Source organism: Balaenoptera physalus, assembly GCF_965194825.1.
Source record: "Balaenoptera physalus genome assembly, chromosome: 10".
Lineage (NCBI taxonomy): Eukaryota > Metazoa > Chordata > Mammalia > Artiodactyla > Balaenopteridae > Balaenoptera > Balaenoptera physalus.
In genome coordinates this window covers 70,009,669-70,034,218 of record NC_138889.1, presented here as the reverse complement: position 1 = coordinate 70,034,218, position 24,550 = coordinate 70,009,669, and the positions used below count along the sequence as shown (strand labels likewise).

General features: G+C 41.2%; 1 protein-coding gene and 1 long non-coding RNA gene across 3 annotated transcripts in view; one reads left to right on the top strand and one right to left on the bottom strand.

Moving 5' to 3' along the window:
• Positions 1-24,550, bottom strand: part of PARVA (parvin alpha) — a 178,022-nt gene that overhangs the window by 33,272 nt on the left and 120,200 nt on the right. For both annotated transcript variants that reach the window (XM_082476049.1, XM_082476048.1), the window contains 4 exons: positions 14,252-14,392; positions 6,421-6,536; positions 2,385-2,443; positions 742-761 (listed from right to left, as the gene is read on the bottom strand). In XM_082476049.1, coding sequence (XP_082332175.1) covers positions 742-761; positions 2,385-2,443; positions 6,421-6,536; positions 14,252-14,392 — 336 coding nt within the window. The remainder of the gene's footprint in view (positions 1-741; positions 762-2,384; positions 2,444-6,420; positions 6,537-14,251; positions 14,393-24,550) is intronic.
• Positions 1-24,550, top strand: part of LOC309667525 — a 616,044-nt gene that overhangs the window by 568,672 nt on the left and 22,822 nt on the right. The window lies entirely within an intron of this gene.

Below are 24,550 nucleotides of genomic sequence, written 5' to 3'. Positions count from 1 at the left end.
GTACGTGCTCTGTAAACTCTGAAGTATCTGCTGATCTGAGTTATTATTAGAATGATCGGAATATTTCAATATATTATCCACAGTAAATACAGAATCATAGAAAATAGCGAAGCCATGCCCCCTGCAGGGATTTCCCTTGCTATAGCCCCCCTGGTCCTCTGATCTGAGAGGTGAAATAGTGGAGGGATCTGTGACTGGGAATGAGAAATCTCCAAGGGGAACCGGGGCTGGGAGGGTTCGTGGTCCTGGGCTGCCTCTCCTACTCTTGATGAGTAAATCTGAGATGGCCAGAATGGTGATTGTGATCTTGGACATTCACAGACCTTATAAACAAACCCAAAGTTCTGGGAAACCAGAGAGGTAGGAGGTGTGATGAGGAAAAAGGCACCTTCTAGAAGGGCTGGACAGAGTGGGGAGAGGGGACAGTCCCGAGCGCATACGTACACCTCTTGCTTTACTTCCACAATATGCTTAGAGCAAGACTGCCCTGCAAGTGCCCAGGACCCATCCAGAAGCCCAGCAGGGTCAATGGTCTGGTCACTTGCAAGAGGACTGCAGCTGTGGTTACTTTTCCTCTTCCCACCAGTGCGCTGACCCTCCCTACCAACCAGCCCTGTCACCAGGTTGGCACAGACACACATGCAGGAAGCAAGCTGAGTGCCTGTTCTTCCCAGCTGCTGCAGAATTAACTAGACCCCATTGGCAGTCAGCAGCAACAGAGGACACTCTTATGCAACTCACCATGCCTTCCAGAAAGAGCCCTGCGGGAAAAGGAGAAAGAAAACAGTATGACTCTTCTCTCCTCACCCTTGGTGGCAGATCCCCAAAAGCTTCCTTCCTTGGCATTTTATTCTGCACTAAGTCTCCAACTATGGGTGGGCTTTACCACATTGTCACCTATTTTTCCCCTCTGCTTTATAGATTTACTGGTGTTTGCATAAAGCCTGGTATAAGTGATGCATAAAAGACTATTTCTTGCCTTAAATAAACTCACATTATTGCTTACAGTTGAGAAAGAATATTGGACTCAGAGGTTCAGGATTCCCAACCATGTTTTAGGAGCAGAGCTCAGGTACTATCCCAATGTGGCATTTCACTGCCCAAGTTGCTGAGGGTATCGGCTTGGGGAGGTCAGGTTGGGCTCTCTCCTGTCCATCCTGTGATACCCACCCAAGCTGCACCTGCCATTGACCTAGAATAGGTTTTCTCAAAGAGGGCAGGAACTGGAACCATACTCATAGCCGTGAAGCAGCAAAGTATTAAGAGCACAAGCATTAGGGTCAGACTACTTAGTTTTAAATCTTACAAAGCCATTTGCTTGCTGTGTGACTTTGGGCAAGCTACTGAACCTCTCTGGGCTCCAGGTCACTTATCCTTAAAATGAGGATACTATGGTAAACAACTCAATCAGATGTTGTGAGCATTAAATGATTTAATATATAGAAAGATTTTAGCATAATTTCTAGTATATACTAAATGCTCAATACATTTTTTTCTCAATACGTTTTTGGTTCTTATTATGTTGGTTTATTCCAACTATACATCTGTCACCTATTAAGCAATGACTTGCGGGTAGTGTACTGGGAAGAATGATGAACTTGGAGTTCAAGCCAGGTAGACCAAGGACAGTTTCCTCCTCCACCTTTGGGGTGTGGGGTTTTAGGAGGTGTAATCATTGCTTCACGTGCCCCTGCTCTTTCCACTTGCTCTTCTTGTTCAAAGGAATATAGAGGAGAGTTGGGGAAGCAGGAGATGATACAAACGAATTTTGCCCGGTTTTGTGTGCGGCCAGGGCTCAAGCCTGCCCAGGGATCTCAGACCCACACACACCGACCGTCCTGCTCTTTCTGCTTGAGAACAAAACTTCTCTTTCCCATGACAAAACTCTTACATGTTCTGATATTCCAATTTCTTAATGTAAATGAAAAAAAAAACAACAACAAAAAACCCCCCCCAAACAATCCACCACCCTAAGGTAGAGAGGGGCTTTCTGGGTCATGGCATGTGGCCATATAAATCAGATTCAGAAAAGGAAGAAAAATGTCCTTTTGAAGGTTAACAATTTAAATTCAACCCCATGTTTATGGCATGATGATTTCATGCTGGTTGGCTTTTTCGGGCACACTCTTTCCTGGAGTGCCACAAAATTAGAATTTTTCAATCACGGTTAATTCCCTCTCCCCACTTCCCCACCCAAGTTTGTACCTTAAGCATTGAGAGGCATGTTTTGAATGCACGGAAAAGGCTAAACTATAATCATTGGCTGAAGTCTAATCCCTCTTGCAATCCCAATAAATGAAAACTAAATATCAGCAAATGGATGAATTTCGGAGAAACATCTGTGTTCCATTACAGAATCGCTGGCAACAATGCTGTTGACATACTCTGTGTTACCAGTTATTTCCTCTTGGATTTGCCGAGACTGGAGGATTCCTTCTCGTTTCTGAAAACGGGGGTGGGGAGAGGGTTGGGAGGAAGAGAGAAAAATATGCATTAGAAAAATACAAAAAACTGATTAGCATTCCTGATACTGAGAAAGTTACTGGCGTTTAAGAAATGAATCCAGAGACGAGATACTGCCAGAAGTGAAAAGAGGCTCCTGATTTCCTGGGACTGGACTGTACCATTCATACTTAAGTGCAATTAGTGTTTATTCCAAACAATTCGGCTGTTTCTTGGATGGTGAATCTTTTCTTTCTTTATTGGAAGACATTCTGCTGGAAGCACACTGTTTGCCTCCTGGAGAAATCCACAGTAAACCAAATGGAAATGAGGGCCAGGGTGTGTCTGCCCTCCAGCTGGGGCCACGGAGGGAAGCGGAGAAACACATTTAACTGGGGCGGCTGGGGTGGAAGAACTGAGGTCAACTTGGAGAATTCAGAGGGAGAGTTTTCAAAAAACGTTTAACTAGAGGAGCTTTTAAGTAAGTAGTACAGTCCTTGGGTGACTAGCTTACTCTCTGAGAAAAGGGTAAGCACTTTGGAGGTCCATCGTCCCGCCCATCCGCCCACCCAAACTGCCATCCATCCACCCACCCACCCATCCATCCATTCGTCCATCCATCCACCCACCCACCCATCTGCCCATCCATCCACCCATGCATCCATCCATCATCTGTCTACCCCTTCCCATCAATTCATTCTCTTTCTTCTCTGTTTCATTAATCAGTGCCTTCTATGTACCAGCCCCTGTGTTGGACTTAGCAAACACTGTGGAACATATGACATAGTTTTGGACCTTGAGGAACATGGAGTAAAATGGGGTAGATGAACAGGTATGCAAGAACAGTTTTCCCCAGACAGTCCTCCTGGTTTATGCCTCAGGTTCCAGCTCAATTATTAGAGTAGGATCCCCTTTCCCTCTCAAATGTGTCATGGATAATTAATTACATGGTGGCCCCTTGCTGAGAGGAAGTGCTGAGTGCAGGACAGGAACAAGTACTTTCAGCTGAGAGGGTCAGGGAAACCTTCCAGGGGGAGGGGTTCTTGAGCTGGAACTTAAAGGACAGCTAGGATTTGGCTGGACACAGAGGAGAGACCTCTTCAGTGGGAGGAATGGCCGGAGCAAAAAGGCAGAGTAGGAGAGCACAGGCATGTTCAGGAGGCCGTTTGGAGCGACAGTGGCTGCCCTTGGTCAATTGAGTGCTGGTCTGGAGTTTAAACCTCACTGTGTGGGCGTGGGAACCGATGAAGGAGTGCTGGTGCTCAGGAAGACCTTCTGATGGGGGTGAGGAGGGAGATGCATTTATCAGGTCCCTACACAATCAGTTACCAGACACTTGGAAGGCAGTCTGGGCAGGGCAAGAGGCTGTCAGAGCAAATCCGTCTTCCACAAAGACTGAGATGTGTCAAGAGGGATCCTCCAAGCATTAGTGTTTCAGCTGAAACCTGCCTTCTCGACCCTCCTGCCCGAACTTCCACAACCTTTTCTTCACATTCCCAATAGCCACAGAAACTAGCGTCCTTGCAAAATACTTTTACAGAAGGAAAGGTAGAGCTGGATAAAGGCCATGAGTGTATCTGGATTAGATTAAGAAGAATGAACTATCAAAGCAAAAAAGGAAGAAAAACATTAAAATACCATTTAAAAAAGATCTAGTGTGGATAAACCAGGGCTTTTTCCAAATTCAGCTTCAACATATGTAAAATTTTCACACCGGGCTACTGGAATCTGTGTCCTTGTCTTGCGAGGCTGTTTACAGACATCAAACCTCATCTTCAACTACACGCAGAATTAAATGCTGGTACACAGAATGGAAAAGAAATCTGGGTTCAGTGACACCTCACACAGCATCCTGATTCACTTCGATCCACTGTTCCCTGAAGAACTCTCTCTGTAGTTCAGTCAGTGTCTTACAGCCAATTCTGAGGCCTGCTTCTTTGCCTGTTTAACTTGATAAAGCAAAACACCCCATAAACCCTGACATGCCTTGATGCCATTTTATGTAATGCCTCCTCCTTTCTCCCTCACACGAACAAAACTGCCTGCAGTAGAAATTAAACCAGCAACAGCCTTCTGATGGCCTATAATTGAGCTCAAAATAAGGCATGAGACATGGGCTTGCAGTGCCCACTGTTTCCCCCCCAACCCTCGCAAACCCTGAATCATAGTTTTAAAAAATATAATGAAATGGATTCACACTTTATTGATTGGTAAAAAGTGACACAATAGAGCTGGCCTGGCTTCACTAGGAAGATGCATGTACCAGGATGCTCTGGGATGGCCACACATTCACAAAATGCTTAGCACCGTGCTTGACACGGCTGACAGCCCAATAAATGCAGCCAATTAGTCTCTTTCAGTCAGCTGCACTTAGTGTCGGAACCACACGTGTTTGCACTGACAAGGGGCTTCTGATAGCCCTCTCTGCTGCTTATGTATAGTCCTGTCTCCGGGCAGGCAGGGCCAAGGTGTCATCTTCCTATTATACCCCCTTGACATTTAGCAAGTTAAGTACCCAGAAGGCGCTGGAAGAAATACTTTTTCATTAGGGCACGGCTGAGCAGCACCCCCATGTCCTCCTCCCCTCCCCCATTCACATCTGATCCCTGAAAGCTCAGCCCAAAGACCTTCTGTCCTGGAAGCTGGCCTGGCCTGGCCTCTCAGGCAAAGCCTACCTGCCCTCCAGGCTCTTCCTCACCAAGGGGTGGCAGAGTTGCCAGACAGAACCCTGGATAACCTTGGATAGCCAGGGAGCTGCTCATAAGGGATGCTCTCCCTTGCAGCATGTTTATGTGGAAAAGAACAGAAGCTAACAAAATGATGACCTTTTGCTCACGGGCATAAAGTTGGAAAATAAAATTGAATTTGAGTATCTAATGGGGTTAGGAGCAGAATGAGACAGTCACAGGGAGAGAGCATCCCCTCATTGTGGAAATCACACAGCCATGTATGAATGGAAATTCCATCCAACAATCTGGAAAAAATGACTTGAGTTCCCAGCTGTGCTTCTCTGGGCAGGTGAAAATCGGCAATGCCCTCAACACAGGCACGGCCTGTCAGGGTCTCTCTCAAATACACACACGTACACATGCACAGATACTTGCCTCTTCTCAATAACTGTGCATTGTTTGTTTAACCAAAAAATGATTCTCGGGCTTCCCTGGTGGCGCAGTGGTTAAGAATCCGCCTGCCAATGCACGGGACACAGGTTCAAGTCCTGGTCCGGGAAGATCCCACATGCCATGGAGCAACTAAGCCCGTGCGCCACAACTACTGAGCCTGCGCTCTAGCGCCCGTGCTCCACAACAAGAGAAGCCACTGCAATGAGAAGCCCACGCACTGCAATGAAGAGTAGCCCCCGCTCGCCGCAACTAGAGAAAGCCCACGCACAGCAATGAAGACCCAGTGCAGCCATAAATAAATAAGTAAGTAAGTAAGTAAGTAAGTAAGTAAGTAAGGCAGCCCAAACAATCGACAACTCTACCAACATTTAAAATCCACAGGCCTATGACCCCATGATCCCACTTCTGGGGCTCCATACTGTAGACACTGGAGCACGAGGCTGCATTATTTTAAAAAAAAAGATTCTCCCTGGCTGGCAGGACACACACACACACAGGGATACATCTTCCCGATCCTACTACACAGACCTCACAAATATATACACCACACGCCCTCAAATACACATTACACAGGCACCCTCCCAAGGAAAGCATGTAAACCCCAGGCACACGTCCCACACAAGCCTGTCCCAGACAGAAGCACACGCTCTTCCACCCTTTGCACACATATCAGGGATAAGCCCACATGCATCAGAAAGCTCACTCACATGCCTCCCAGCATACGGCACACCCAGACACACTCAGCATTCATTCAGCGTTCCTTCTAGCAAGCTACCCAGTGTGCCTTAGCTCTCACAGGAGCTTAGTCCCCACACCCCTTTAAGGGCGCAGATGTTTTTAGTGGTTTCTAACTTACCTGGACCACAACCACTTGGATGGAAACATGATCTGGGAGTCGGATTGGTGCCCGGAAATACTGGGACAGAGCAACCAGCAGATGCAAGATGGCTACCAGGCTCTTGGCATGAACAGCTGAAATAAAAGATGATTTATAAATTAGAGAATCTTCTTCTAGGTTCTTGGCAGATATAAGCAAATATCCAGAGTGTAGCAGTATCACACCCAGTGCCCCTTTCATCCCACCCCTGTGGGTCAGGGGACACTCTTGGGTCATCACGGGCCTCACCCTGGGACCCCTCGGTTCTCAGCCAGGTCCCGTGGATCTGCTTCTTAGACCATGTTATTGCTGGAAGGCAAAGCAGTGCTTCTCCACTCTAATCCAAGGTTCCCATCGGGACCCTGGCAACAGCTGAACTCTGAGTTCAAGTCAGCCCTCTGCCACCCCCATGTTCTTGTTCACTCTATGCTGATAACCATAAGCATGTCTGCTGAACCCCCTCTCCCTTCCCATCTGACTGTGAACTCTGTAGGTTATCACCACTACCCTTGTCCCAAGGCTCTACACAAAGCAGGCCCTCAATCAATGGACACTGAGTCAGGACACTGGATCCCCTCCTTTGTTCAGGGCTTTAAGACCCCTGGAGGAAGGCATGAGAGACATCTAAAGGACTCTGTTGCTCTCTTGAGTGCCATATATAGTCAGTGCAGGCAATGCCCTCTGGGCAATAGCTGGGAGGGGATGTTCATGACCCACGTGGCTTCTATAGCTGAGCTGTGTGCTGGATGTTAGGTCATTTATGCTGGAGAAGTCTGGGCAGCTACTGAGTTGTAGTTTTCTCAGTAGATGAGAGGAGAAAAAGACTGTGATGTAACAGGCACACACAGTGTTGGCCGACGGGAGCTTGAGTTCTGACTTGACAACTCTACCATTTATTTACTGAGTATATGACCTTAGGTAGGCCACTTAAGGTCCCTGAGCCTCAGCCTGCTCAACCTCACACATGGGGAGAACAGTACCCATGCAGAAATATGGGTAGTAAGAATTTCCAGACATAATGTTGGCAAAGCTCCTAGTACATAGCAATGCCTAGGCATGATTGATATTTTCTATTATCACTTATGAGAAAGTACCTGGCATCTAGGCAATTAAACCATGTCAACTTTCTCCCCTTTCTTTCATAAAAGGGAAGAGTCCCCAGATACTTTACCTGCCTTCACAGTCCTACCAGCGTTATGGCTGTCATTACAGGGGGCATTTAAGGAAAGAGCAAAAAATTGTCCATTTTGTGTAGTTAGCATGAACTGGGCCCATTATTAGGGTGTCATTCTGTCTGCCCTGGGATCAATGAATCTACTCTAACAGAAGCTTCAAGAAATCACCAAGAAAAGGAAATGATTCAGACAATCCATGGGAACTCACTAGAGTTTCCTGTTATCACTGCTGCTTCAAAGAAGGTTTTCCACTGACCATGAACAGCAGCTCAACACCACCATCAAATAGCAGATGAACTGCTCCTAACTCGTAGCCTTCCAGAAGAAGTTTTTACTTCTGGGCTTTTGGGCTTTGTCAGCTAAGTGTCACCCACAGTTATAGCCTCAAAAAAGGCCCCTGGCGTGGACTGACCCACTGACATGATGGACAGAGGCAAAAACCGGGTTTGCTCTTCTGGTCAGAACTGCCCCTGCATCAGTCCCGTCACTGAGGGTTGTAAGGACTGTTGCTACCTCTCCCCTTTAATGACAAAACATAATGCTGGAAAAGCAGTGGTCAGAAAGGTTGTTCTCACACACCGGTGACATTGTATGTTACCTTGACTGTCTTCATAAGCAAAGTAGAGCTATGTGGTAGGCACCATACAGATGTCAGACTCTTTCCATGAATGCTCCGTCCTCCTGGGTATTTTTTTCAAGAGAAATAATTACACAGTTTCTTTCTCTCTCTCTCTCTCACAGACATACATGCTATGTATAAAAAGATGTTAATAAATAAATGCTGGGGAGGGTGTAGAGAAAAGGGAACCCTCCTACACCGTTGGTGGGAATGTAAACTGGTGCCATCACTATGGAGAACAGTATGGAGGTTCCTCAAAAACCTAAATATGGAGTTGCCATATGATCCTGCAATCCCATTCCTGGGCATATATCCGGACAAAACTATAATTTGAAAAGATACATACACCCCTATATTCATAGCAGCACTATTTACAATAGTCAAGACATGGAAACAACCTAAATGCGTATCAATAGATGAATGGATAAAAAAGATATAGTGTGTGTGTGTGTGTGTGTGTGTGTGTGTGTGTGTGTGTGTGTACATACACACACACACACACACACACAATGGAATACTACTCATCCATAAAAAAGAATGAAATAATGCCATTTGCAGCAACATGGCTGGACCTAGAGATTGTCATACTAAGTGAAGTCAGAAAGAGAAAGACGAACACCATACGATATTACTTATATGTGGTATCTAAAATATGACACAAATGAACTTATCTAAGAAACAGAAACAGACTCACAGACTTAGAGAACAGACTTGTGGTTGCCAAGGGGGAGGGTGGGTAGGGGAGGGATGGATTGGGAGTTTGGGATTAGCATATGCAAATTATTATATATAGAATGGATAAACAACAAAGTCGTACTGTATAGCACAGGGAACTATATTTGATATCCTGTAATAAACCATAATGGAAAAGAAAAAAAAAGATGTTAATTATTGTGTAATATATTATCATTAAAAAAAAACTCTGGGGCTTCTCTGGTGGCGCAGTGGTTGAGAATCTGCCTGCCGATGCAGGGGACACGGGTTCGAGCCCTGGTCTGGGAAGATCCCACATGCCGCGGAGCAACTAGGCCAGTGAACCACAACTACTGAGCCTGCGTGTCTGGAGCCTGTGCTCCACAACAAGAGAGGGCGTGACAGTGAGAGGCCCGCGCACCGTGATGAAGTGGCTCCTGCTCGCCGCAACTAGAGAAAGCCCTCGCACAGAAACGAAGACCCAACACAGCCAAAATTAAATTAATTAATTAATTAATTAATTAAAAAAAAATCTGAAACACGTATATCCAAATGAAAGACGATGGTTGACCAGTGGTTTTCAAATTTTTAAAAATTAAGCAGAGAAATCCTTTGTTCTAAAAACCATTAGGCAAACCTGATAAAAAACAGTGCAACTGCTCTGGTCCCTTTGTCCTAACTACAGCCCGCCCACAGCTGCTTCTCTTCTCCTCAATGATGCCTGAGTTTTTCCTTGAAAATCCCTAGGTTGGGCCAAGCATGGTTTAATAGTCACTGCTTTAATAAATTACAGTACATTCACATAATGAAATAGTTTGCATGCACTGAAAATCATTAAGACAATGTAGCTATAAATATTAATAATATAATGTTAAAGAGAACTAGAATAATGTAAATATATACATTCATGGATTTATGCATATATAAATACACATATATTTGTATATATATACACATATATACATATATATAAATACACATGCACATACATACACAAATATGCACACACACACACACACACACACACACACACAAACATGTACTTGTGGCCAAGACTTGGAAAGTTAAAAAAAAAAAAAAAAGAAAATAGTTATGCTATAGTTGATTTTTTTTTTTTCCTGTTTCAAATATTCCTTTCGAATAAAGACATGTTATCTTTTCAATTAAGAAAACTTCTAACTACCTTTGCGTATCTGGGCACTCTCATCATTGCCATCTCTCAGCACATCTCCTGGGAGTCTTCTCCCTGATGCCAGGCAGAATCCAGGGCCACTGTGCTCCTGCACTCCAGTCAGGATGAGAACATGCAGAATGACAGCAGGGGTGAGAAGTCAAGACTCCGCTGTATAAACTGGGCCCTGCAGCCACTGTGCCAAGAGGGTCCCTCCAGTGCTGGGAGACCATTTCAAAGGAGCTGTTGAGTTAGAAGCAGTCCTCCAAACTTGAATTGTGGTGGAAACAGAAAATGGTACAATTTTGGGGTAGACAATTTGAAAATATGTGATAGGACCTTAAAATGTACATATTCTTTGGCCCTAAACTACCACTCCTAGGTATTCATCCTCAAGAAGTAATTATGTCTATGAGCAGAAAGAACTCATCAGGCTGTATTGATATTAGTGAAAAAATGGGAAAAAATCTTAAAATCTTTCGTTAGTTCAGTAAATTATGATATACCCAATCTATGTCATAGAATATTAAAAGTGACATATAGAAGGATGATCTGTAAAGCTATACATCTTCTAAATAATATATACAGGTTGATACCATCTTCATAAAAATAAGAAAATATATTTTATATATAAAGTATATACACACATTTTATTCATTTACTGATATAATTATTTCTTACACACACACACACACACACACACACACACACACACACACGACCTGAAGGAACACACCATAAGGCTGACAATGCCTGTATCTGATGGGCAGCTCATGAGGGTAGTATGTGTGGGCTTGGTACACAGGCTCTGCAGCCAGACTCTCTGGGTCTCATTCCTGGCTCCATCACTCCCCCCTCCCCCCAACCCCATGTGACCTTGGACAATGACACTTCTTTAGCAAATAGTATTGTGTTTAATATTGCCAGTCACTATTCCAGGTTTTAGGGATTTAGCAGTAAAGAGACAAAAATCCTTGCTCTCAGGAAGCTTACACTCACTGTTTCTTAACTTCCCTATGCCTTGACTTTCCCATCTGTAAAATGGGGACAGTAAAGTTCTTACCTCAGATGGTTGAATGAGGATTGCAAGGATCAAAATAGGTAAAATGTTTAGATTAGTACAAGGCATACAAGCACCATAAATACGTTAGATGTTATTTAAATCTCTTTTAATTCATCTGTATTTTCTAAGTTTTCAATAATGAAAATTATTGTTGCTAATAAAAAAAAAAATAGAAAAAGAAGAACTCCCTAAAACCCTGGATCAAGGACCTTGGGAACTCAGCAGCTGTCTCTGCCACCCTTTTCCTGAGTGGAAAGACGACACGATGTCCCCAGAAACAGCCAGGGAAGATAATCGAGAGAGGAGGTGTCGGAGCCTGCCCTGGAGTCGCGCCTGCTGCACTCCTTATCACAGAAACCACTGCTGCCTGAAGCCCTGAGACATCGCGGGGAGCTGGCCACTGAGATAATTATTCCCTCTGACCTAGTAATTCCTCTCAGTTCTAAAAACCTATCTGACGAGAGTAATTCAAGAGAAGCAAAAAGAGTCACAACATAACATTTAACTCGGCCCTGTCTGATATTAGCAATAAGCTGAAAAACGTCCTAAAAGAATCAATGTCAGCATAGGGTTTAAGTTAACTATGGAATATCTACCCCAGGAAATAGAGCAGCTATCAAAAATTATAACTACAAAGACCACATGTGAATATAGAAGATGTGTATGATGTAATCTTAAGACAAAGTGAGTTTGTATATGTCTTCATCAAGTAAAAATAAGAAAAAATATGCATTGATGTGGACGGTAATGCCAAAAAGCAAAAACAGCCAGATGAGAGTGGTAATACGGGTGATTATTTCACTCCTACACATTTCCCCATAAGAAATGAAAGTGAATGCAAACCCAAAACAAATCATTCAAAGCCACTGAAGACAACTGTTCTGATGTGGCTTTAAAAAATTCCATTCTTAAGGCAGGCAAAATGGGTTGGGGGTGGGGAAGATGGGCGGAGGAACGTTTCAGATCAAGGAAATATCTTCCAGAAACGGTTCTAGAAAGGTGGGAATATTGTGGCCCATTTAAATGAGGCCAGTGTATGGATGACGAAGAGAGGCTGAGAAAGCATGAAGTATATGTGTGGCTGGAGAGGTAGGTGGGAGACCGATCAGATGTTATGGGTTGATTTGCGACCCCCAGCCTCAAATTCATATGTTAAGTCCTAACCTCCAGTCCCTCTGAATGTGACCTTATTTGTAAAATCATTGCAGATGTGATTAGTTAAGATGAGGTCATATTGGAGTAGGGTGGGCCCCTAATCCAATATGACAGGTGTCCTTATAAAAAAGGGAAAATTTGGACACAGAGACATGCATAGAAGGAAGATGATGTTAAGAAATACAGCAAGACATTAGCCCTCTGAGAGCTAAGGAGAGAGGCCTGTAACAGATCCTTCACGTGCAGCCCTCAGAAGGAACCAACCTACCAACACCTTCATTTCAGACTTGTGGCTTCCAGGACTGGGAGCAAATAAATTTCTGTTGTCTAAAAACAAACAAAACAAAACAATTCCTTCTTCCTATTTCCCAAATTGGGTTCCATGATAAATGAAAAGGTGTTTTGAAACAACAAGGTCTTACTGTATAGCACAGGGAACTATATTCAATATTCTATGATAAACCATAATGGAAAAGAATTTTTAAAAGAATGTATATATATGTATAACTGAATCACTTTGCTGTACAGCAGAAATTAACAGAACATTAGGTGGTAAATCAACTATACTTCAATTAAAAAAAAAAGAAAGATAAAAGGGGTTTTGTTTTGGAGCGGTATATAGAGATGGTCCATACTCAAGGGAGTGGGAAATAGGATCAAACAAAACTAAGCAGAGGTCACCATCAGAGGACTTTAATGCTTATTACTATTATGGACTTCCAGAATGCAGATACATTTCCCAAACTAGTGATCAGCCCCCTTTTCCCTCCCCCACTGAACACTATTAGCATTCCTGGGACACGGGGCAGCATCTAGGGCCCAGAGCCGTGGCCTCCCCTCCTCCCGCCCTCAGGTGTCTCCTCTGCTCCACAGAGGATGCCCTGTTCCCAGCGTGCTGCTAGAGGCAGCTTTTCACGCTGTGCAAGCAAAGGTGTCATTGTGCTGAAGGAGGTGCTTGGCGTCTTGCCTCCGATGGCGGGTGTTAGGAACCTGCTGAAGAGATTGCCATTGGCAGCTGCTTGGGTCTCTTAACTTGGAAAGCTGAAGATTCCCTTTTCTTTCCCAAGTCTGAAAGATGTTTTTTTTGTTTTTTGTTTTTTTTTGGTGGTGGGCGGGGAGATGTCCATTTTAAGCTGTATACATCAGATGCAATAAGATATAATACTCAACCCCTTAATACTTAAAGGCAGGAAACACAATCTCAGTCATTTTATAAATCTAAATTCATATTTTTATCTACTACAAGGAACAAAACAACTTTGGGCTCCCGATGGGAAACAGGTTGTTGCTACTGGATTCGCCCAAATCTGCTGATTTCATGTTGACTCTGATATGGACTCAATTAAGTCCATATTAGCCAGGCCCTTGAGGCAGCAAAAGAATGAACAGTTTATACTTTCTGAGATTCTTGAGCTATACTAGCACGAAAACCTGAATTTAAAAATCCTATCCCATTGCCTACGCTCTTAGCCATATCTTTGCTCCCTCTGGGCAGTAAGGGGGTGAGAGGAAGGGCGTGGGCACTGGAACAGACCCAAGTCCTTGCTCCCCGCTTCTCAGCTGCCTGAACTAGGCATCTCCACTTCCCAGAGCTTCAACAAACTGGAGACAGGAGCTTTTTCAAAAGGTTGTGCTGAGACTCAGAAGCAGCTCAATGAATAGGAGCTTCCTTCCCCACCAATCTCACATGAGGTTCCTACAGAGAGCCTTTTACAAAAAAGGCACACTAGATTTTGACATTTTGCTATTTTTCTCAGCTTTCCTTAGATGTAGATGATGAGCTTCCTTTCTAAGGAAAGGCATATCTCGCTCAGAGATAAATGAGTTTGCACCCATCCGGGGCCTCCCAGCTTATGATGCAGCTTCCTGGGGAAACTCCACGGTAGGAACCACAGGTGTCATGTAACAGTCCCATCTTCCTTTGCAAAACTCACTGTCTACATTCCACTTGATGCTCCTGGGAGGAAGTTTCAGGGTTTCATTGATCTTCTCCAGGACAGTCTGCAGCTTTTGCTTTTGGGCAATCTCTGACTGGGTGACCTCAGCAACGTTCAGCTTCTCACTCTCAAGTTTCTCTAGGGTGACAAGGGAAAAGAGAACAGCTGTTACTTTTGCCACAGACAGACCTAACCCACGCACTCACACATTCACTCACTCACTCACCATATTGAGCACTTAGTATGTGAGGGACGCTGCTCTCCCCTCCTTGTCTGGTGGTGGCACTAGTGGTGCCAGTATGTATTGTGAAAACCTTGTGATTGTGTCTTGAATCCCCAAATTATAAGATCCCAGGATCATAGAAGGAGGGCATTTAACCCAGCTTGTCATATTTGAGCTCTTTTTCCTCATTCTGAGGTTTTCCCTCTTCTTTTCACCTCTGTCTTCTTCTCCAAAGATATTCCTGTGCCCTGACTGGAAAGCCTTCCGTGCTTGTCTGGGCAGTGGTCAAGTCCTTATCCAAGGTGTTTTGAACACTCCTGTAGTACAATATGTGTCCTGTTGAATCATATTTATGTCTTAAGAACCTTCCTTCCTTTTAAACCCACCTGGAAGGTAACTAATTTGATGTGTCCTATTTCACTAATTCTAATGCACACAACTTTTCATTTTAACATCCCTGAAATCAGGCTGTGTCTTAAAATTGATGGCATCCAAAAAAAAAAAAAAAAAAAAATTGATGGCATCCTACAACTACCGACAGCCAGGTGGAAGATATAAGAGTTATCACTGCTTCCATGTGTGTGAACTTGGTCATAGCTCTTCATAGTGTGGTCACTTCCATGTCTCAAAAAGCCTACAAGATGCTGTACAGCAGAAATTAACACAACATTGTAAATCAACTATACTTCAATAAAATAAATTTTAAAAGAGCCTATAAGAGCAATTTCAAAAAGTAGAACATAAAAATTCTAAGCAATAAGAAAGCATTGGGTAATAGTTTAATTGAAGTACTTTTTTCTCTTTGAGTGGTACTTATACTGGTATGTTTTAAAATCAATGGTTCTGGATTGGTTCAAGATGGCGGAGAAGAAGGACATGCACTCACTCCTTCTTGAGAGAGCACTGGAATCACAAATAACTACTGAAAAATCATTGACAGGAAGACACTGGACCTCACCAAAAAAATACCCCACATCCAAAGACAAAGGAGAAGCCACAGTGAGATGGTAGGAGGGGTGCAATCACAATAAAATCAAATCCCATAACCGCTGGGTGGGTGACTCAAACTGGAGAACAATTATACCACAGAAGTCCACCCACTGGAGTGAAGGTTCTGAGCCCCACGTCAAGCTTCCCAACCTGGGGGTCCAGCAACGGGAGGAGGCATTCCCAGAGAATCAGACTTTGAAGGCTAGTGGGATTTGATTGCAGGACTTCGACAAGACTGGGGGAAACAGAGACTCCACTCTTGGAGGGCACACACAAAGTAGTGTGTGCATCAGGACCCAGGGGAAGGAGCAGTGACCCCATAGGAGACTGAACCAGACCTACCTGCTAGTGTTGGAGGGTCTCCTGCAGAGGCGGGGGGTGGCTGTGGCTCACCATGGGGACAAGGACACTGGCAGCAGAAGTTCTGGGAAGTACTCCTTGGCATTAGCCTGCCCGGGGTCCGCCATTAGCCCCACGGAAGAGCCTATAGGCTCTAGTGCTGTGTCGCCTCAGGCCAAACAACCAACAGGGAGGGAACTCAGCCCCACCCATCAGCAAAAAAGCAGATTAAAGTTTTACTGAGCTCTGCCCACCAGAGCAACACCCAGCTCTACCCACCACCAGTCCCTTCCATCAGGAAGCTTGCACAAGCCTCTTAGATAGCCTCATGAGCAGAGGGCAGACAGCAGAAGCAAGAAGAACTACAATCCTGCAGCCTGTGGAATGAAAACCACATTTGCAGAAAGACAGACAAAATGAAAACGCAGAGGACTATGTACCAGATGAAGGAACAAGATAAAACCCCATAAAAACAACTAAATGAAGTGGTGATAGGCAACCTTTCAAAAAAAGAATCCAAAATAATAATAGTGAAGATGATCCAGGACCTTGGAAAAAGAATGGAGGCAAAGATCGAGAAGATGCAAAAAATGTTTAACAAAGACCTGGAAGAATTGAAGAACAAACACCTAGAATAATTAAAGAACAAACAAACAGAGATGAACAATACAATAACTGAAATGAAAAATACACTAGAAGGAATCAATAGCAGAATAACTGAGGCAGAAGAATGGATAAGTGACCTCGAAGAAAGAATGGTGGAATTCACTGTCATGGAACAGAATAAAGAAAAAAGAGTGAAAAGGAATGAAGACAGTCTAAGAGACCTCTGGGACAACATTAAAGGCAATAACGTTCACAATATAGGGGTCCCAGAAGGAGGAGAGAGAGAGAAAGGACCCGAGAAAATATTTGAAGAGATTATAGTCGAAAATTTCCCTAACATGGGAAAGGAAATAGCCACTCAAGTCCAGGAAGTGCAGAGAACAAGGCAGGATAAACCCAAGGAGAAACACGCCAAGACACATAGTAATCAAATTGGCAAAAATTAAAGACAAAGAAAAATTATTAAAAGCAACAAGGGAAAAATGACAAATAACATAGAAGGGAACTCCCATAAGGTTAACAGCTGATTTCTTAGCAGAAACTCTACAAGCCACAAGGGAGAGGCACAATATATTTAAAGTGATGAAAGGGAAGAACCCACAGCCAAGATTACTCTACCGGGCAAGGATCTCATTCAGATTCGAAGGAGAAATCAAAAGCTTTACACACAAGCAAAAGCTAAAAGAATTCAGCACCACCAAACCAGCTCTACAACAAATGCTAAAGGAACTTCTCTAAGTGGGAAACACAAGAGAAGAAAAAGACCTACAAAAACCCAAAACAATTAAGAAAATGGTAATAGGAACATACATATCAATAATTACATTAAATGTGAATGGATTAAATACTCCAACCAAAAGACACAGGCTTGCTGAATGGATACAAAAACAAGACTCGCATATATGCTGTCTACAAGAGACCCACTTCAGACCTAGGGACGCATACAGGCTGAAAGTGAGGGGATGGAAAAAGATATTCCACACAAATGGAAATCAAAAGAAAGCTGGAGTAGCAATACTCATATCAGATAAAATAGACTTTAAAATAAGGAATGTTACAAGAGACAAGGAAGGACACTACATAATGATCAAGGGATCAATCCAAGAAGAAGATATAACAATTATAAATATATATGCACCCAACACAGGAGCACCTCAATACATAAGGCAAATGCTAACAGCCATAAAAGAGGAAATTGACAGTAGCACAATAATAGTGGGGGACTTTAACACCTCACTTACACCAATGGACAGATCACCCAGACAGAAAATTAATAATGAAACACAAGCTTTAAATGACACAATAGACCAGATAGATTTAATTGATATTTATAGGACATTCCATCTGAAAACAGCAGATTACACTTTCTTCTCAAGTGCACATGAAACATTCTCCACGACAGATCACATCTTGGGTCACAAATCAAGCCTCAGTAAATTTAAGAAAACTGTAATCATATCAAGCATCTTTTCCGACCACAACACTATGAGATTAGAAATAAATTACAGTGAAAAAAACGTAAAAAAACACAAACACATGGAGGCTAAACAATATGTTACTAAATAACCAAGAGATCACTGGAGAAATCAAAGAGGAAATCAAAAAATACCTAGAGACAAATGACAATGAAAACATGATGATCCAAAACCTATGGGATGTAGCAAAAGCAGTTCTAAGAGGGAAGTTTATAGCAATACAATCCTACCTCAAGAAACAAGAAAAACTTCAAATAAACAATCTAAGTTTACACCTAAAGGAACTAGAGAATAAAGAACAAACAAAACCCAAAGTTAGTAGAAGGAAAGAAATCATAAAGATCAGAGCAGAAATAAATGAAATGGAAACAAAGAAAGAATAGCAAAGAGCAATAAAATTACAAGCTGGTTCTTAGAGAAGATAAACAAAATTGATAAACCTTTAGCCAGACTCATCAAGAAAAAGAGGGGGAGGACTCAAATCAATAAAATTAGAAATGAAATTGGAGAAGTTACAATGGACACTGCAGAAATACAAAGCATCCTAAGAGACTACTACAAGCAACTCTATGCCAATAAAATGGACAACCTGGAAGAAATGGACCAATACTTAGAAAGGTATAACCTTCCAAGACTGAACCAGGAAGAACTAGAAAATATGAACAGACCAATCACAAGTAATGAAATTGAAACTGTGATTAAAAATCTTCCAACAAACAAAAGTCCAGGAACAGATGGCTTCACAGGTGAATTCTATCAAACAGCTAGAGAAGAGCTAACACCCATCCTTCTCAAACTCTTCCAAAAAATTGCAGAGGAAGGAACACTCCCAAGCTCATTCTTTGAGGCCACCAACACCCTGGTACCAAAACCAGACAAAGATACTACAAAAGAAGAAAATTACCAACCAATATCACTGATGAATATAGATGCAAGAATCCTCAACAAAATACCAGCAAACAGAATCCAACAGCACATTAAAAGGATCATACACCATGATCAAGTGGGATTTATCCCAGGGATGAAAGGATTCTTCAATATATGCAAATCAATCAATGTGATACACCATATGAACAAATTGAAGAATAAAAACCATATGATCATCTCAAAAGCAAAAGCTATTTCTGCATCTCTATGTCCACTTTTCTCCAGAAAGTGGGCATAGAGGGAACCTACCTCAACATAATAAAGCCCATATATGACAAACCCACAGTAAACATCTTTCTCAATTGTGAAAAACTGAAAGCATTTCAGGAACAAGACAGGAACAAGAGAAGGATGTCCACTCTAGCCACTATTATTCAACATAGTTTTGGAAGTCCTAGCCACAGCAGTCAGAGAAGAAAAAGAAATAAAAGGAATACAAATTGGAAAAGAAGAAGTAAAACTGTCACTGTTTGCAGATGACATGACACTATACATAGAGAATCCTAACGATGCCACCAGAAAACTACTAGAGCTAGTCAATGAATCTGGTAAAGTTGCAGGATATGAAATTAATGCACAGAAATCTCTTGCATTCCTATACACTAACAACAAAATATCAGAAAGAGAAATTAAGGAAACAATCCCATTCACCACGGCAACAAAAAGAACAAAATACCTAGGAATAAACCTACCTAAGGAGGTAAAAGACCTGTACTCAGAAAACTATAAGACACTGATGAAAGAAATCAAAGACGACACAAACAGATGGAGAAATATACCAGGTGTTTCATTGGAAGAATCAATATTGTGAAAATAACTACACTACCCAAAGCAATCTACATATTCAATGCAATCCCTATCAAATTACCAATGGCATTTTTTACAGAACTAGAACAAAAAATCTTAAAATTTGTATGGAGACACAAAAGACCCTGAATAGCCAAAGCGGTCTTGAGGGAAAAAACCGGAGCTGGAGGAATTGGGCTCCCTGACTTCAGACTATACTACAAAGCTACAGTAATCAAGACAACATGATACTGGCACAAAAACAGAAATATAGATCAATGGAACAGGATAGAAAGCCCAGAGATAAACCCACGCACCTATGGTCGACTAATCTATGACAAAGGAAGCAAAGATATACAATGGAGAAAAGAAGTCTCTTCAATAAATGGTGCTGGGAAAACTGGATAGCTACATGTAAAAGAATGAAATTAGAACACTCCCTAACACCATACACAGAAATAAACTCGAAATGGATTAAAGACCTAAATGTAAGACAGGAAACTACAAAACTCTTAGAGGAAAACATAGGAAGAACACTCTTTGACATAAATCATAGCAAGATCTTTTTTGACCCACCTCCTAGAGTCATGAAAATAAAAACAAAAATAAACAAATGGGACCTAATGAAACTTAAAAGCTTTTGCACAGCAAAGGAAACTACAAACAAAACGAAAATACAACCCTCAGAATGGGAGAAAATTTTTGCAAATGAATCAATGGACAAAGGATTAATCTCCAAAATATATAAACAGCTCATGAAGCTCAATATTAAAAAAACAAACAACCCAATCAAAAAATGGGCAGAAGATCTAAGTATACATTTCTCCAGGAAGACATACAGATGGCCAAGAGGCACATGAAAAGCTGTTCAACATCACTAATTATCAGAGAAATGCAAATCAAAACTACAATGAGGTATCACCTCACACCAGTTAGAATGGACATCATCAGAAAATCTACAAACAACAAATGCTGGAGAGGGTGTGGAGAAAAGGGAACCCTCTTGCACTGTTGGTGGGAATGTAAACTGATACAGCCACTATGGAGAACAGTGTGGAGGTGCTTTAAAAAACGAAAAATAGAATTACCATATGATGCAGCAATCCCACTACTGGGCATATACCCAGAGAAAACCATAATTCAAAAAGACACATGCACCCCAATGTTCACTGCAGCACTATTTACAATAGCCAGGTCATGAAATCAACCTAAATGCCCATCGACAGACAAATGGATAAAAAAGATGTGGTACATATATACAATGGAATATTACTCAGCCATAAAAAGGAATGAAATTGTGTCATTTGTAGAGACGTGGATTCACCTAGAGACTGTCATACAGAGTGAAGTAAGTCAGAAAGAGAAAAACAAATATCGTCTATTAACGCATATATGTGGAATCTAGAAAAATGGTACAGATGAACCGGTTTGCAAGGCAGAAATAGAGACACAGATGTAGAAAACAAACGTATGGACACCAAGGGGGGAAAGCGGGGGTGGGGGTGATGGTGGTGTGATGAATTGGGAGATTGGGATTGACATATATACACTAACATGTATAAAATAGATAACTAATAAGAACCTGCTGTATAAAAAAAAATAAAATTAAAAAAAAATCAATGCTTCTTGTATGCAATGACATAAGCCCTTAATATTAAAAGGCAAAAAAAAAAAAAAAAGTCTAATCAGTTTTTAGTCTAAATTTATATTTTAATCTTAAAGAACAAGTCTGGATTCCCTAATGAGAAATATGTTGTCTGCTATTGGATTCACCTAATCCACTCTCCACAACTCATTCAAGGATTGATAGAACGGACTCTCTGAAACATGTTTAGAATGTCTTTTCTCCTCATTTTTAAGGGCTGACATACAAACTAATTAAACTTCAACATACATCAATGGTTCCCCGATAGCTTACATTATCTTATTTTTCAGTAGTTTTAGCTTATCCAAGTCAAATGCCCCTTGAGTAATTCTTTGAAGATAAGGTCGCCCACTGGAAAATTTCTGTAGGTTCTGTGGATTTAAGAATTCTTTTCAGTAGTATTGATAGGATGATCTCAAGCTATTCTTACCTGTGATGGCCTGAAATGTTATCTTTCTCTTTTCTTTAGTTGCTTGATGCCATCATTCTTTATTTCTAAAGTTCAGGGATTTAACAAGCATATATCTAAATGTCTTTCTCTTGAATGTTAAACCTTTGAAAGAAACTGTGTGCCTTTTCCATTTTCAGGCCATGAATTATTACCTTGGATCCTCTCCTATTGAAGAAATGACAAGTTTTCATATTACACTGCAACTACCAGCGTTTAGTAGAGGTATGCTGGCCGTTGGTAGAGGCTGCCCAAGGTACTCAGTTAAGGAAACTTCTGAAGCCTTATCTTGGCTCAGAGGGAAAGATTGCTGGGATATATTAGTGACAACTGTCTTGGGAGTGGGCTGGGTAAGTGGGGAGGGGAGGAGTGTCAGCAATGAGAACCACTTTTTTTTGCTAGACCTGCTGTATTATATCATTGCCTATGAATTTTCATATTTATAACCTCCTCTGACTTTGGACTACTTAGAGTGAATAGGCTAGGTCTCTGAGTCTGTCTTCTAGGTCAGTAACTTTTTCTTGCACTACTGTCCATTTTGTTCTTGTTTTTTAAAAATTGGATTTTACACATTACATGCAACACATTGTTTTTCTGTTTCCATCAATATTTTTAAGTAGTTTATTATAGTAAAATTATAATTCATTTTTCCTAAAATTAAAAAAAATCTGTTTTTAGCATCTGGCATTTCTTATTCAGGAGAAGAGTTTCTATGGCTTTGCTTTATTTATCTGCATTACTAATATTTTAGAAAATGTAATTCTGCTTTACTTTTTCCACTTTAGTTATTATGCTTTGGATTTGTCTTCTTGCATTTAATTTTTGTTGCTGGGTACATTATTTTAGGCATTGATATTAGTATTATGTGGATTTGAGTAAAAAGACTATCTCAAAGTAACACTTATTAACAGTTTTAGGTGTATCTCTTCATGTTCATAATACACACAAGAATAGAGAGTTCTCTCTCTCTCATTCTCTCTGTTAATAAAAATGAGATTACAGTGTGTATATTTTTCTGCTACTGTTTTTTTCCCCATTTAAACATATATCGTGAGTATCTTTCCATGTCAATATATATGGATATACCTCATTCTTTTCGTTGTTGTTGTTGGTACTTTTGGACAACCTTCACCCATTTTATCCACCACTCCCCATCCTCTGGCAACCACCAATCTGTTCTCTGTATCTATGAACTCATTTTTGGTTTTGTTTTGTTTAGCTTCAACATATAAGTGAGATCATAAGGTATTTGTCTTTCTCTGTCTGACTTATTTCACTTAGCATAATGCCCTTGAGTTCTATAGTGTTGTTGCAAATGGTAAGATTTCCTTCTTTTTATGGTAAATAATATTCCATTGTGTGTTTATATATATATATATCTCACATTTTCTTTGTCCATTCATTCATTTTGGACACTTATGTTGCTTCCGTATCTTGGCTACTGTAAAGCCAAGCCATTGGCTCGTGATGCAATGAACATGCGAGTTTCAGTATCTTTTCAAGTTAGTGTTTTCATTTCCTTTGGATAAATACCTAGAAGTAGAATTGCTGGATCATATGGTAGTTCTATTTTTAATTTTTCGAGGAACCTCCGCACTGTTTTCCACAGTGGCTGAACCAATTTACATCCCCACCAACAGTACACAACTGTTCCCCTTTTTCCACATCCTTGCCAACACTTATTTCTTATCTTTCTGATAATAGCCATTCTAACAGGTGTGAGGTGATACCTCGTTGTGGTTTTGATTTCCATTGTCCTTATAATTAATGATGTTGAGCACCTTTTTATGTACCCATTGGCCATCTGTAGGTCTTCTTTGGAAAAATGTCTATTCAGCTCCTCTGCACATTTTAAAATTGGATTGTTTGCTTTTTTGTTATTGAGTTGTATGAGATCTTTATATATTTTGGATATTAACCCCTTATCAGGTATATGATTTGTAACTATTTTCTATCATTCCACAGGTTGCCTTTTCATTTTGTTGATGTTTTCCTTTGTTGTGCAGAGCTTTTTAGTTTGATGTAGTCCCACTTATTTATTTTTGCTTTTGTTGCCTTGCTTCTGGTGTCCAAAAAATCATCACCAAGACCTATGTCAAGGAATTAACTGCCTATGTTTTCTTCCAGGAGTTTTATGGTTTCAGGTCTTACATTCAAGTCTTAAATCTATTTTGAGTTAATTTTTGTATATGGTGTAAGATAGTGGTCCAGTTTCATTCTTTTGCATGTGGCTGTCCAGTTTTCCCAGCACCATTTGTTGAAGAGATTGTATATTCTCTTCTCCTTGTTGTAAATTAATTGACCATTTATCCGTGAGTTTATTTCTGGGCTCTCTATTCTGTTCCATTGATCTATGTGTCTATTTTTAATGCCAAAACCATACTAGTTTGATTACTATAGCTTTGTCATATAGTTTCAAATCAGAGAATGTGATTCCTACAACTTTGTTCTTCTTTCTCAAGATTGCTTTGCCTATAAGGGTCTTTTGTGGTTCCATGAAAATTTTAGGACTGTTTGTTCTATACCTGTGAAAAATGCTACTGGGATTTTGATAGGAATTGCATTGAATGTGTAGACTGCTTTGGGTAGAATGGATATTTTAAATAATATTTATTCTTCTAATCCATTAGTATGGAATATCTTTCCATCTATTTGTGTCTTCTTCAGTTTCTTTCATCAGTATCTTATAGTTTTCAGGATACAGGTCTTTTACCTCCTTGGTTAAATTTATTCCTAGGCATTTTATTCTTTTTTGATGTAATTTTACCTGGGACTGTTTTCTTAATTTCTTTCTGATAGTTCGTTATTAGTGTATAGAAACAAAACAGATTTTTGTATATTGATTTTGTATCCTGCA